The 15,600-nt window shown below is 45.3% G+C and overlaps 1 protein-coding gene across 1 annotated transcript in view; it reads left to right on the top strand.

Annotated features, from left to right (window-relative positions):
- The window catches only part of LOC139451761 (aquaporin-5-like), a 33,158-nt gene extending 17,558 nt beyond the window's left edge, over positions 1 to 15,600 (top strand). The window contains exons 2-3 of the mRNA XM_071233075.1: positions 14,098 to 14,178; positions 14,897 to 15,600. Of these exons, the coding sequence (XP_071089176.1) occupies positions 14,098 to 14,178; positions 14,897 to 15,163 (348 nt within the window). The 3' untranslated portion in view covers positions 15,164 to 15,600. The remainder of the gene's footprint in view (positions 1 to 14,097; positions 14,179 to 14,896) is intronic.

Raw genomic sequence — 15,600 nt, 5'->3', positions numbered from 1 at the left:
CGTTCTCACATTACTTTGTTTGTCTTCTCCAATTTTAACCGTCCAGCAGTTAACAGGTATCCTAATTACACAGAAGCATGTCTCATTACAAAGGAAAATCTAGGCATAGACAGACAATGGACAATAGACAAAAACAATATTGGCGTTGTTGAGAGGTTTACGATTTTGGAGAATGTAAACATAGTAATTTATCCAAGTTTTTGACTAATCAGAATGAGGCAAAACACCTATACTCCCCTTTTCGCGAACATATCTAAAAAAAACCATAAAGGTTTCGCATAAGTTTTTACATCTAAAATCGTGTGGGACGGATGGTTTTAATAATTGAATTTTAACTATACAGTGTAGTATTTATTGACTTAATAAGGAAATACATGTGATCAAATATTTGTATACAATATCTAATATTTTTCTTGCAAAAGTAATTGTAATTTGTTTCGTTTTAAATTCAATACCTATGTTATCTATATCCTATTGAAAGACCATATTTGTTAAAAACTGTCTGTTGAACATTTGCATTCTTTAAAAACAGGTGATTAACGGCATATAGATGTATTCCATTAAATATAAAAATTTACTGAAATTCTGACAGCAAAAGTTAAGCACAGATTTTCGTTTCGACAAATCAAATGAAAAAATGGGTTCCCATGCTCGTTCGGGTTCTCGTCAAAATGTAGCATAGTTTGCATATTGTCCAAAATTCATTTTCCAATATATGTTCGTAGAAAAAATGTTTTTTGAATGAAATTGACTGATCAATATAAATTACACATTTTCAACACAATAATCTTTGCATTCAATAAAGCGCTTTTAAAACAGTTTGGTCTTTTTATATTTAAGTCTACATCATCCCGTTTTATGTTTAAAATAAGATATAGATATACCCGAGACCATTCAGACAAAACCATCGTAAACGTATAGGGTCAACGGATAAATACTAGTAAATTATTCTCAGCAATTCTGTCAGACAAGCCAAACATCATTGAACTACGTTCTGGAATAGATTTGACACATTACAAAGTATTTCGCTCCTCGGCCAGATTTAAATCAGACAAACAAGTTTATTAGCTCTACGTAATTTAAAAGGATAGAAAATGACATTATATGTGTGTTCACGTTAACTTGTGGCGTGTTCCATGAGACAATATAACTTAACAATTCCTGTAGTTATCTCTCTTTGCGAACGAAAATTAGCGTCACTTTTAAATTTTGAAAAGAATTATTGATCTAGACAGGTAAAAGAAATAATTTCATTATCTAAATACTAATAGCTTGATATTGTATTTAAGTCCTTGGTTAAGTCATGAAATATATTGGATACATAAATAACAAAACAAACTTAACAAGCTTAGATTGTCGTAAAAACTTGCTTGTGGGTGTGCTGCTTCCTGAACAATTTTTGTTTTGAGTGTTTCCACGTTTAATGTTGGCGTTCACACTAAAATAAACTTGACTTTTGACATAAACACAAAAATATACCTTATACATCACCTTACATCAGACTTGAACACGCATGTTAAATGCTGAACGCCTATGCTGTTCTGTCAAAGGTCTCGTCATTGTCATTTAGAATAACGTCCCTTACTTTCGTCCTTGACTTTGTACGCGATGTGTTTATATCATAAAGTTCTGCGCGGTGACGAGAGGACTATTTGAAGGGAAAATAGTGAAGTATCTTTTGGCACGTTATTTCAATTCTAGTAGCTAAAGTGCGGTAACACTAACACTTATTGATTACAACATTTATTGGTTTTGAAAAATGCTATTGCATGGCACACGAATGTTATTTGTGTTCCGGTAGTCATGGCATCTTTTATCATAAGAACAAAGCGTCTACATGCAGGACATATGTAGGATTGCACAGAATTTCGCTCAAATATGTGCATGTTAAACAATGTGACCTGACAATGTGATCATGAATTCCGTGTCACTTATCTATGTGGTTATTGTCAGCAGCTGGGAAATCCCCGTGACGTCATTGGGAAACACCCCGCTCTTTCAATCTCTAACACAAATGAGTTCCTTCTCAGAGTTACGATAGGTATCGTAACTCTGAACGATCTGCGACAGGTGTACGATAGTTTCGAAAATCTATCTTATCTTAACCTTAAGATATCTTATCTTTGAACGTAAGTTGTTAAGATTTATCTTAGCTAAGATCGTTCCGAAAATCTAGGCCCTGTATCATCACTATTTAAAAGGGATTTATAAACACATGATATAGTTGGAATCGTACTATGGATTCTGCCCTGTGTCGGGATGTATGTCGAGCTCAGACGGTCCGGCCGGCCGTTTCATGCATATCCATGAAGAGTGCGCACAGGGACTGTTTCTGATCAATGGTCATGAATGGATGGCCAGTTGAACATATACTATGAACAGTCTCCGACCACATCAGTCATCATGGGTACTCAGTGAAATGTACCTGACCACGTGTCGAGTTGTCTTCATGGAATGATTCTGACCATGTGTCGAGTTGTCTTCATGGAATGTGTCTGACCATGTGTCGAGTTGTCTTCATGGAATGTGTCTGACCATGTGTCGAGTTGTCTTAATGAAATGTACCTGTCCACGTGTCGAGTTGTCTTAATGAAATGTACCTGACCACGTGTCGAGTTGTCTTCATTGAATGTGTCTGACAACGTGTCGAGTTGTCTTCATGGATGTTTCTGACCACGTGTCGAGTTGTCTTAATGAAATGTACCTGACCACGTGTCGAGTTGTTTTAATGAAATGTACCTGACCACGTGTCGAGTTGTCTCAATGAAATGTACCTGACCACGTGTCGAGTTGTCTCAATGAAATGTACCTGACCACGTGTCGAGTTGTCTCAATGAAATGTACCTGACCACGTGTCGAGTTGTCTCAATGAAATGTACCTGACCACGTGTCGAGTTGTCTCAATGAAATGTACCTGACCAAGTGTCGAGTTGTTTTAATGAAATGTACCTGACCACGTGTCGAGTTGTCTCAATGAAATGTACCTGACCAAGTGTCGAGTTATTTTAATGAAATGTTTCTGACCACGCCTCGAGTTGTCTAAATTCAATGATTGTGAATGAATGTTTTTGTCCGATCAAGGGGCCATCAGCCAAGTGTACAAGATCATAGCATCATACATAAATATGGTAGCGCACATGTCGAGTGTTTCTGACCATGTGTCAGGTTTTTACTTGAAATCTTCCTGACTACGTGTATAGTCGTACACGTTCAATGACCATATCCCCATCAGTAACAGATGACCAACCCAACACAGCTTTTTGGCAACTATCACCAAGTAGTGCTCCTTTCAGGAATACACTGCTGGGAAAAGGAAAGTATGCATTTGAAGTTGGAATTGCCAAAAATACCAAACCGACCGTTTCTAGGCTGAAAACAGTCGCCGAAACACTGCAAACTAAAGCTCCAAATACAACTATGATACCCGTATCAAATTCATCCCCATCGAATAACCATCATTTGTTTGTTTCTTAAGCGACCATCAAGCAGGGGTATATACGTCCAGAAAGTTTAGACAGCAGAGAGAGTAACGATTGTCACCAGGTGGTTCTCTATTCGGTAAGAAGAGATGTGTGAGAGGCTTGCTTCAGATCACATTTGTGTATATGTAACAGTGTTACGATCTCCCCCATGCCATCTTTAGAAACCGGCCACCATACCACCAGGGACGCCATACACCGTATCACTTGATCAGTTCTCATTACCAGCAGTAAGGAGGGTTCTCGTTCACCGAATGTAATCGGGAGTGATGACTGTCATTACAGGACATGTGGAAATACCAGCCGAGGCCGAGGTCGAGGTCGCTGACGATGTGGTGACTGAAACCTATCTATCTACTTCTGTCAGGAGAGCCGGTCGTCCTCATTTGGGTTGACCTCTTCTTTTGAACTGCGTTGTTTCGTCGTGACAATGTGTCTCATTATGTAGACAGGCGGGTAATCTGAACATTAAACTGTCTTGTCTTTTTCATTCTCAGCGGCCGAGGTCCATTTACATTAGTCCATCATCACACACTTTCCTAGGGGGGCGGTCGGGTAGCCTAGTGGTTAAAGCGTTCGCTCGTCACGCCGAAGACCCTCTCTGGTGTCCCCCGCCGTGATATTGCTGGAATATTGCTAAAAGCGGCGTAAAACCATACTCACTCACTCACTCACTTTCCTAGGCTGAAACCGTCTCTTGCACTCTTTAAATAAATAAAAGCGACAAAAATCTTTCCATAATTATAAGAAATCTCTGCTAAAATATGAGTGGAAAGTACGATTCTGATTACAATCCCGGGAAAAACAAAGTACGCCAATTTTTGATGGTGTCTAAAGTGAAACAAACAAGAAATGGTTATTCGATGGTGATGTGTTTGATACGGGTATCATAGTTGTGTGTTGACCTTAAGTTTGCAGTGACTTTTTTCAGCATCGTAATGTTTTGGTAACGTTCGACTTTTTGGTCAATCCAATTTGTATTACAGCCATGTGTATGTCTGTATCGGCAGATAATCCAAACATGATTATTCTCTAGCGTTGACGTTTCATGTTTATGTATCAGAATATCAAATGGCCCCTAATAGCCATGGTGTGCACCTTGAAACAAGTTGAAAGTCCACTTCTTTCAGTAAGACCCACTAGACAAGACATACGGTTTGTGTGGGACCCTCTAGACAAGACATACGGTTTGTGTGGGAACCATTAGACAAGACATACGGTTTGTGTGGGACCCACTAGACAAGACATAAGGTTTGTGTAGGACCAACTAGACAAGACATACAGTTTGTGTGGGGCCCACTAGACAAGACATACAGTTTGTGTGGGGCCCTCTAGACAAGACATACGGTTTCTGTAGGACCCACTAGACAAGACATACGGTTTGTGTAGGACCCACTAGACAAGACATACGGTTTGTGTAGGACCCTCTAGACAGGACATACAGTTTGTGTGGGACCCCCTAGACAAGACATACGGTTTGTGTGGGACCCTCAAGACAACACATGCGGTTCGTATGGGACCCACTAGACAAGAGGAAAGAGTTGTTTGGGACCCTCTAGACAGGACATACAGTTTTTGTGGGACCCTCTAGACAAGACATACGGTTTGTGTAGGACCCTGTAGACAAGACATGCGGTTCGTGTGGGACCCACTAGACAAGAGGAAAGAGTTGTTTGGGACCCACTAGACAAGACATACGGGTTGTATACAAGTTGGTGTCATGTAAAAACAAATTAATAGAAGGAAATCATGTTGCCCTGGTGTATTCTCGGTGCTCCTAGCTTCACTTTTGTTTGCTCGATGGGTAGGCGATCTGCAATATTCACACAGGGGAATTATTATTCACATGCTTATTATGACATGTGCTTCTGACCCATTTCCTTTGGCACCAGTTCTGCCTACGAAATAATAATGTCTGATGGTACGATACACACACCGTTGTTGTACGTCCCGTCAGGGCAATGCAGTGTCAGAGGTTTTAATTCATTAAGAGTCCCAACTTGGAAACTGTTCTAACATTGTGTAGAGATTTCTGCATCTTGTGGGCGCTGACTGTGTTGTGGGAATATAACATCTCCGGGGGGTGTCAGACGTGGCTGAATACAAGGAGCTTGTTCCTCATAATAGCACCATCAGATCCTCTGGTTAGTGTTAGGGTGTTGACACAGATGTCTGTGTTAGGTGAGGTGAGGTGAAATGGGGTTTAACGTCGCGTCCAAAATTATTGCACTTCTATAGCGACGTGCATGTACGTGTATGTGTTTGTGCGGCTGCTTATACTAGTCCGGACTGATGCCGATTTATAGTGCTAGCCCACTGAGATACCATGCCGCAGTTTAACATGAATACCCCACTCAGACACAGTATACTGACTCCGAGCCGACCAGTCCTTGTTTTAGCCCATTAATGCCGAGCGCCAGACAGGGTAACAACAAGTACCATCTTTTAACGTCTTTTGGTAGTCTGTGTTAGGATGTGTACATGTAGCTGCTATTACACACGGGGCACAATGGACTCTCAGCCTAATTCTTCTACAATCAGTTGTAACTCTGATAGTATATCACAGTTACAGGGGGCACGGGTGGCCCAGTCGTCTAAGGCGCCGCGATTCGATTTGCAGAGTTGCGTCCCTTGGGCACGCCGGAAACCTATGATTGTGGGTTCGAATCCCGGTTCGCCCCGATTATGTTTCTAGGTTTGTCAGCACCATACCCGGACTCGTGGGTTTTACCGAAGTAGTTAACGTCTGAGACTAGCATCACTTCGGGCTTTCCTCTCACATTAAGCTGACACGCCGTGATATAACAGGAATAATGTTAAAAGCGGCGTTAAACCCAACGCACTCACTCACTCAGAGTTACAGGATCTGCTAGGACCTTGGAATTACATGGTATGAAGTGTGCATCAAGGTCACTGATAAGCCGAAAAGGGGATGTAACTACAGTCGTACCCATATGTCGAACCTATTCTCTGGTCCCAACCGCCTCTATGTATTAATACGAGTACATATACATTTACGTATAGAAAATACGTGGCGCTGTCTTGAATCTTGGACACGGTCCCAGCTTTGACTTCACTATAGAATTTTGTAACTTTATCTCTGAGTTGGCATTTGCCACATTAACAGTTTTGAGAAGCGCAAATAAGCATTTCGCGTATCGGTGTTTGTTTGTTTGTTGTTTAACGCCGCATTCAGCAATATTCCAACTATATGACGGCGGTCTGTAAATAATCGAGTCTGGACCAGACAACCCAGTGACGGACAACATGAGCATTGATCCACGCAATTGGGATCGATGACATGCATCAACCAAGTCAGCGAGCCTGACCACCCTTTCCCGTTAGTCGCCTCTTACGACAAGCATTATTGCCTTTTACGGCAAGCAAGGGTTGCTGAAGACCTATTCTACCCCGTTGGGTTTTACGGCGCTTTTAGCAATATTCCAGCCATATTCAGGCGGGGGACACTAGAAATTTGGCTTAAGACAATCGAACCCGGGCCTTCGGCGTGACGAGCGAAGGCTTTAACTACTAGGCTACCCTACAGCCCCTTCTTCAGAGAAGTATGATTTGTGTTGTTGACAATGCTTCAAGCTGCTCCACTACTGAATTCATAGTATATACAGCGAGCCCTCGTCGTAGCCATCAAATGTATGTCGACTTATGCGTTGTTCGTAAAAGAATTAAGTGTTATACAGCCCACGGCGATATACGGTGTCGTACTCCCACAGTGCTCCCTGTCCGAGGACCGTGCCTGACACACCACTGGAGGTGCGATATGAGACAATATTGAAGGAATGTATGAATATGCAGATTATCGTGCGAGCATCTGACAGTTTGACTGAATTCTGTCAGATAAGCCACCTCGGCCCCTTCACGTCACAGACGATGTGTGTTGCATGCGGTATCAGGCACGACAAGCCCACTTAAAATATATGGTGTGCAACAATGGGTTATTGTTGTCTTTGATGAAAATGCTTTACGGTCCCCCAGGACGTCGGTTGACTGACCACCCTCTCCCCTGTCCTCCAGAACGTCGGGTGTATCTGACCACCCTCGCTGCCCTCCCCCAGGACGTCGGTTGACTGACCACCCTCTGCCCTGTCCTCCAGAACGTCGGGTGTGTCTGACCACCCTCGCTGCCCTCCCCCAGGACGTCGGGTGTGTCTGACCACCCTCGCTGCCCTCCCCCAGGACGTCGGTTGACTGACCACCCTCTCCCCTGTCCTCCAGAACGTCGGGTGTGTCTGACCACCCTCGCTGCCCTCCCCCAGGACGTGGGGTGTGTCTGACCACCCTCGCTGCACTCCCCCAGGACGTGGGGTGTGTCTGACTACCCTACCCCAAAACGTCGGGTGTGTCTGACTACCCTCGCTGCCCTCCCCCAGGACGTCGGGTGTGTCTGACAACTGCTAATCCCCTACCCAAAACTGTCGGGTGTTTCTGACCACCCTCGTTTCCCTCCCCTAGGACGTGGGGTGTGTGTGACAACTGCTTCTCCTCTACCCCAAAACGTCGGGTGTGTCTGACCACCCTCGTTTCCCTCCCCTAGGACGTCGGGTGTGTCTGACAACTGCTACTCCCCTACCCCAAAACGCCGGGTGTGTCTAATAATAATAATAATCCAAACAAACTTTGGGTCATAAACTCCCCCAACCATAAAAGGGCATTTGCCCCAGCTGTTTGCAGTAGAGTACCTGAGGCGGTGGGGTAGCCAAGTGGGTAATGCATTCACTCGTCACGGCAAAGGCTCGGGTTCTACTCTCCGCATGCGAGAAGCCCATTTCTGGTCTACCCCGCTATTGCTACAATACTGCTAGGAGTCAACCTCATTCTAGTAGGTGTATTTCCAGCACAGCACAAGACGAGGTATACCGTCCACGTCCATGTTGGTATGCCAACCACGTGTCGTTGTGTACACCACACGGGTTCGCTGACACCTGGCATATCCCCTGCCACGGAATGAATGCCCTGTGTCAACACGTCACGACCTGTACCGACTGTGTCCCCTGGTGGAGTGCTGTTATGTAGGAAGCAGTCAGCAATAGCCGTGTATGTCACGGCCATTGTGTCACAGGGCAAATGTTACGCTATTCATTTCGACATTAAATGGCGGGGAAACTATTCTCTCTGTGGGGAAAAAAGAAGCGCCTCCAAGCATATTTAACTGAAGCCAAGATTCCATGTTAGTTTTGAATCTAATATGTTCACGGTAATCAGTGTACGTCTGACAGTGCAATTGGTGACACTATGTAGCTAGTATGGCGATATTTCGTGTTGTACAACAGATATTAACGACGTTCTTGGGTGGAAGGGGTAGGTGGTGAGACAGTCCGACGTTCTGGGAGGGGTTGAGGGTGGTCAGACACACCCGACGTTCTGGGAGGGGATGAGGGTGGTCAGACACACCCGACGTTCTGGGAGAGGGGTGGGGGTGGTCAGACACACCCGACGTTCTGGGGGAGAGGGGTAGGGGTGGTCAGACACACCCGACGTTCTGGGAGGGGGGGTGAGGGTGGTCAGACACACCCGACGTTCTGGGAGGGGGTGAGGGTGGTCAGACACACCCGACGTTCTGGGAGGGGGGTGAGGGTGGTCAGACACACCCGACGTTCTGGGAGAGGGGTGAGGGTGGTCAGACACACCCGACGTTCTGGGAGAGGGGTGGGGGTGGTCAGACACACCCGACGTTCTGGGGGAGAGGGGTAGGGGTGGTCAGACACACCCGACGTTCTGGGGGAGAGGGGTAGGGGTGGTCAGACACACCCGACGTTCTGGGAGGGGGGTGAGGGTGGTCAGACACACCCGACGTTCTGGGAGGGGGTAAGGGTGGTCAGACCCATACGACGTTCTTGGGGGAGGGTTGAGGGTGTTCAGACTCATCCGACGTTCTTGGGGGAGAGGGGTGAGTTTTGTTAGACATACCCGACGTTCTGGGGGAGAGGGGTAATTGTGGATAGACACACCCGACGTTCTGGGGGAGAGGGGTGATTTTGGTTAGACACGCCCGACAATCTGGGAGAGAGGAGTGAGTTCGGTTAGACATACCCGACGTTCTTGGGGAGAGGGGGTGATTGTGGTTAGACACACCCGACGTTCTTGGGGAGAGGGGTGAGTTTGGTTAGACACACCCGACGTTCTTGGGAAGAGGGGTGAGTTTGGTTAGACACACCCGACGTTCTTGGGGAGGGGGGTGAGTTTGGTTAGACACACCCGACGTTCTTGTGGAGAGGGGTGAGTTTGGTTAGACACACCCGAAAATCTGGGAGAGAGGAGTGAGTTCGGTTAGACATACCCGACGTTCTGGGGGAGAGGGGTGATTGTGGATAGACACACCCGACGTTCTTGGGAAGAGGGGTGATTTTGGTTAGACACGCCCGACAATCTGGGAGAGAGGAGTGAGTTCGGTTAGACATACCCGACGTTCTTGGGGAGAGGGGATGATTGTGGTTAGACACACCCGACGTTCTTGGGGAGAGGGGTGAGTTTGGTTAGACACACCCGACGTTCTTGGGGAGAGGGGTGAGTTTGGTTAGACACACCCGACGTTCTTGGGAAGAGGGGTGAGTTTGGTTAGACACACCCGACGTTCTTGGGAAGAGGGGTGAGTTTGGTTAGACACACCCGACGTTCTGGGGGAGGGGGGTGAGTTTGGTTAGACACAACCGACGTTCTGGGGAAGAGGGGTGAGTTTGGTTAGACACACCCGACGTTCTTGGGAAGAGGGGTGAGTTTGGTTAGACACACCCGACGTTCTTGGGAAGAGGGGTGAGTTTGGTTAGACACACCCGACGTTCTGGGGAAGAGGGGTGAGTTTGGTTAGACACACCCGACGTTCTTGGGAAGAGGGGTGAGTTTGGTTAGACACACCCGACGTTCTGGGGGAGGGGGGTGAGTTTGGTTAGACACAACCGACGTTCTGGGGAAGAGGGGTGAGTTTGGTTAGACACACCCGACGTTCTTGGGGAGAGGGGTGAGTTTGGTTAGACACGCCCGACGTTCTTGGGGAGGGGGGTGAGTTTGGTTAGACACACCCGACGTTCTTGGGGAGGGGGGTGAGTTTGGTTAGACACACCCGACGTTCTTGGGAAGAGGGGTGAGTTTGGTTAGACACGCCCGACGTTCTTGGGGAGAGGGGTGAGTTTGGTTAGACACACCCGACAATCTTGGGGAGAGGGGTTGATTGTGGCTACACACACCCAACGTTCTGGGGGAGTTACAGCTTGCTTTTGGGAACGGTTCAGAGCCAAAACAGTCCACCGGTGTTTATTGATCCACGTCTTAGGGGGATAAATCATATCTTAGTGGTCATGGGTCCAAACGTATACTGTCAACTATTTTTGACAGTTGTGTGTTTTGGACTGTTTCGTCTAAAATATGTCAAAAGGCCCGTATTTGTCGTGTTCCAAGAAGTGTATTTATGATATGTACAAGTCTTTGGCCCTAGATGGACTTGTCAAGATATACGGTCACCGACTTGATTATACACTGATCACGGTTAGATTTGTCTCCAAAAGATCACAAGTTGTATGATAATGTCTGAAACCGTTTCTGTACTTTGAAACGTGTTGTTGTAATGCGACCCTTAGTATGGCACACCCTTTACCGTTTTACTTGGCATTACTCAAAAGTAGCATTCTGTGAATTTAGTCCAAATATCACCATCAACTGAAAGTAGCATTGTACAGCTGAAGACCTCGGTGAGATGGTAAAAGGTGAGGTGAAATGGGGTTTAACGTCGCGTCCATGATTATTGCAGAATATATATAGTTGTGGAGGATTAACAGTAACAACAGCTACGTACATCAGAGAGATTAACGTGAGTAGATTAAACAATGGCAATAGAACGGTAAAACCTGTAACACCATGATGGGCAGAGAACGCATGATGAGGAAGCCAATGGGACAGAAAGCCAACTGAACAGGATTCAGTGTACATAGGTGGGGTGATTATTGCTTAATGAGTTCATAGTAGGCGGGTGGGATGAAATAGCCTTGATCTCTGTTGATTGATGTCTTGGGGCGGCGAAAGTGGACTGCTGTTAATTTTCTTTTAGTGAAGTCATGGAGGTTGTTGGAGAGGATTTGGACGTTTTCCCAGTTGATGTGATTGGGGCAGTTGCTGATATGGTCTGAGGTGGCTGATTTACTGTCTGATTTTATGGTAGAAGATTTGTGCTCTTTGAATCTAGTGTTGATGGGGCGGCATGTTTCACCTACGTAGGATAGTCCACAGTTAAACTACTCCTTTAGGTTCTTGGCGTTTGGTTGTGTTTCTGTCGTTGGCTCTTGGTAGAATAATAAAAACACATCTTTTATACTTCCTGATCCACTTCGGTGCAAGTATTGATACAAAGCAAAATACCATCAATAGTATTAAGCACAAATATTATCCTCATTGGATCTACTGAAACGCCCCCCTCGTAACCCCAATCTCCCCCGTCCCTCTTCTGTAAATAATACCACCCATGAGAGTTTACCAGAGTTTACATTACAGAAACAGTTGTAAGTTGATAATGTTAATGAAATGACTACGTGATGTTTGTGTATTTCCCTCGCCCTCTAACAGGCAAGTGTTGATACATGGTGTATTGTTCTGTGTGGGGTGAAATATTACATGACGCTGTCAGCAACACGCTCTCCCTGTCCCCCAGATAACAAGGACGCCGTGTGTGGCGGTGGTCGTCCCTGCGTCTCAATCAGACAATGTTGCAGTCAGTGCACAGGGGGGGGGGGGGGGGGGGGGGGGGGGGTTGACAGAGGGGGTCTGTACACAACGACAACCTGGTCAATTAGCTGCAACACCTCCTGACATGCTACTACTACTACACACACGGGGCTGTGTCCCAATCTGGGATGGGTCGGGGCATATCACGAGTGCAGGTCTTTGATAAACTGTGAATGACATGCATGTCATATGTTGTACCGCAAATCCTTGGATAAATGCCGGATCATTTGTTTGTTGATTAACGCCGCACTCGGCAGTATTGCAGCTATATGAAGGACCTTGTAAGTAATCGAGAGGACCAGACAAACCAGTGATTGATATCATGAGCAAACTCTCTGTCGAGGCACGATGCCAGATCACCACATGCACTGAAATAAATAAAAGCATGCGACTCACCAGAAGTCTGGTGACTTTTGAACATTATTACATTTTAGGGGGCTAGGGGGGGGGGGGGGGGGGATATCGCCTTAGAGGCCAGAAGACCCTGAGAAAATGTGAGATACCCAAGAGAGATACGAACACAGGAAATCCGCGTAACGAGCAAACACCTTGACCTCAAGGCTACTCCTGCTGTAGTACATGCTACATACATGTAGCTGAAAACAAGACATTACGGGATGTATTGCAGGCAACAGTTTTGAATGAAAAAATATGAAAATACATTTATCGAATTAAATCTCAAACAGATTCCACTTCTATCGGGCTCTACTGCAGTGCGTGACACATTCATTATTAGCTTCTATGTACAAGGAACGAGATGTCGCTGTGCTGAGATTAATAAATCACGTGTCCAGATGATAACATAGCCATTTTAGCCGATGAACGAGCGAATGAATAAAGCTTTGTATTTAGCGTTAAGATAGACATATATTTAGTTTTTATCAAAATATGCAAACGCAGAAGGTATATACAGAAACATATCATCCCCATGTTTGTTTCAACCTTGACCGCTGTAGGAGACCCTCGGTAGTGAGATAACCCGACAACCGATATACGATATTAAGAAGAAACAGCTGATAGTAAACATTAGCTTCTTCTAAATAATTAACATCCTATTTTTCATAAATTACGTTTCTCAAATGAAAAGAATCTTTCATAGCATTTAATTTGTAATGCCTTCTGACCCTAACTGCGGCCTCATTTCTGAGAGCTTCACTTATACGTGTATTACCACATAGGTTTTCTTGCTGACTTAGCAAATGCTTTAGCCTTATCTTAACGAGATGCATGAAGAAAAGTGACACTCATAGCGATCTGTAGTCAGAGTGTTCATCAGGGCTATCTATGTTTGTATAAAAAGATAGCTCATTTAATGGAAAATCACCCTTTTGGTTATTTTGACTGATAGCATTCGTCTGCAATACGTCATAATCCCTTGTACCCATTCTGGGGACAGAACCACGGCTCTGCGTGAGGAGACAGCACTATCTACTTACCTACCTCATTACAATTATGATATGATTTTGAAGGAAGATGGGTGGTTATCATGTTATAATGTTTAATATGTGTCCACAATTATTGTTTGTATATTTTATATGCATTGTATTGAAATGTATTTCACATGTGGCGCTTTGATAAACTATTTGGGGACGCATTATTATTTTGAACCACACTTCGTTGTAATCGCGGGCGATGGGGTAGCCTAGTGGTTGAAGCGTTCGCTTATCATGCCGAAGTTCCGGGTCCGATTCCCCACATGGGTACAATGTGTGTGTCTGGTGTCTATCGCCGTAATATTGCTTAATTATCACTAAAGGCGGGGTAAAACTATACTCCCTCCCGCCTTGTAATCGCCTAACCACACGGCATCGTATTAAATATTTTACGTGCGCTTGTGGAGTAAACGCTTGACTTTTCTTGTAAATAATGTGATTTATCGCTTGTGTTGCAGATCCCCTTCACTGGCTCAAGCATGAACACTGCGCGGAGCTTTGGTCCGGCCGTTGTGATGTGGGAGTGGACACACCACTGGGTAGGTCCCTGAGTGAGTCGGTGGGTGGGATTTGGGTTGATGGGTTTATGTGTGAGTGAGTGAGTGAGTGGAGTTTAACGCTGCTCTGACCAGTATGTCAGTCATATCACGGCATGTCGGATTTTTGTGGTAGAAAAGCCTGGCGTGTGCTGTGCTTACCGTTGTTAAGCCAAGCTAACGATCAGCAGCAGATCCTGGCGTGGCTAGGGGACGTAACAGTGAACAGTGACCTGTGGCACCTTTGATCAAATGGTCGCAGAAACAACACATCTATAGTGCCATCCAGAGCAGTCACAACGCAATGAAGCTTCGTTAACTCAAAGTTCTTGTGACATAATTCGAAAGGCCGAGTGAACACTTTTTTTTATCGAATCCACTTCAATGTAGTATCGTGATAATGAAGTGACAATGTTTAACTGAATATGGACTCATTCGAGTATTTGCAAACCTTTCTTCGCCAGGTGCACTGAGGGTGTCCCTTATAGGGGCGTGGCAGCCTTTGCATTTATAATCAAGCTCAACTTTAAAGGTTTAACAATACGTACATCGGTTATATGATCGTATATGAACATTTACACATTTTACTTCGGGTGGGGTACTAGGTGGGTCCCTCATAGGGAGCGTGGCAGCCATTATTTTGAAACAAACAAATTCGAGTTCAAATGTTTAACACTTTCTCCACTGCTCAAATGAGCATTTACATTTCTTTCTCCCTCAGGTGTACTGGGTGGGGCCCATCATAGGGGGCGTGGCAGCCGGCCTCATCTACGAGCACGTGTTCGCCGTCAACGCTTCGATGACGAAAGCAAAGGCGTGCATGTTGTCGAGCTCCTACGATGACGAGAAGTACGAGGCCCAGAAGCTGAAGATCCGCATCCTGGAGGAGGATGACGTGGAGACGATTAACCTGAAGGACGCGGAGGCGGGTGCGGGGGAGGGTGAGGGGGGTAAGTCGAACCATGACGACCCCCCGGTGGAGGTGTAGAACAGACTGTCGGTCGTGCCGCCACATCCCGGCGTTCTCTCACGTCTAACCTTAACTGCTACTTTTGTAGCTACGTACTGCCCCGTTTACACTTTCCGAAATTTACAGGTAGGAAATTGTTCCGTATCCATTTTACAGGAACGTACTATCAGTGAGTGAGTTACGTTTGAGTTCACATGACCGCATTATGGCCGATGTGATATAAAAGTGAAGCTCACTCTCATGTCCAATGCTGATACGAATACGGATTTCATTAACATCAGACTCCCATATCTCTCCAAAATTCCAAAATGACATTGAAGTAAACCAAAATATTTTGATTGAAATGTATTTGCTAAGTGTTGGCTAGAAACACGAACGAGTCGCAATTCATACACATTTACTATATTTAGAATACTGCTGCAGGAAGGGTGTTTGTGTGTTTGTGTGTGTGTGTG

This window comes from Haliotis cracherodii, unplaced genomic scaffold (genome assembly GCF_022045235.1).
Source record: "Haliotis cracherodii isolate W230 unplaced genomic scaffold, xgHalCrac1.p SCAF_10, whole genome shotgun sequence".
Lineage (NCBI taxonomy): Eukaryota > Metazoa > Mollusca > Gastropoda > Lepetellida > Haliotidae > Haliotis > Haliotis cracherodii.
The sequence above is the reverse complement of the archived record's forward strand: the minus strand, read 5'-3'. Positions and strand labels throughout refer to the sequence as shown.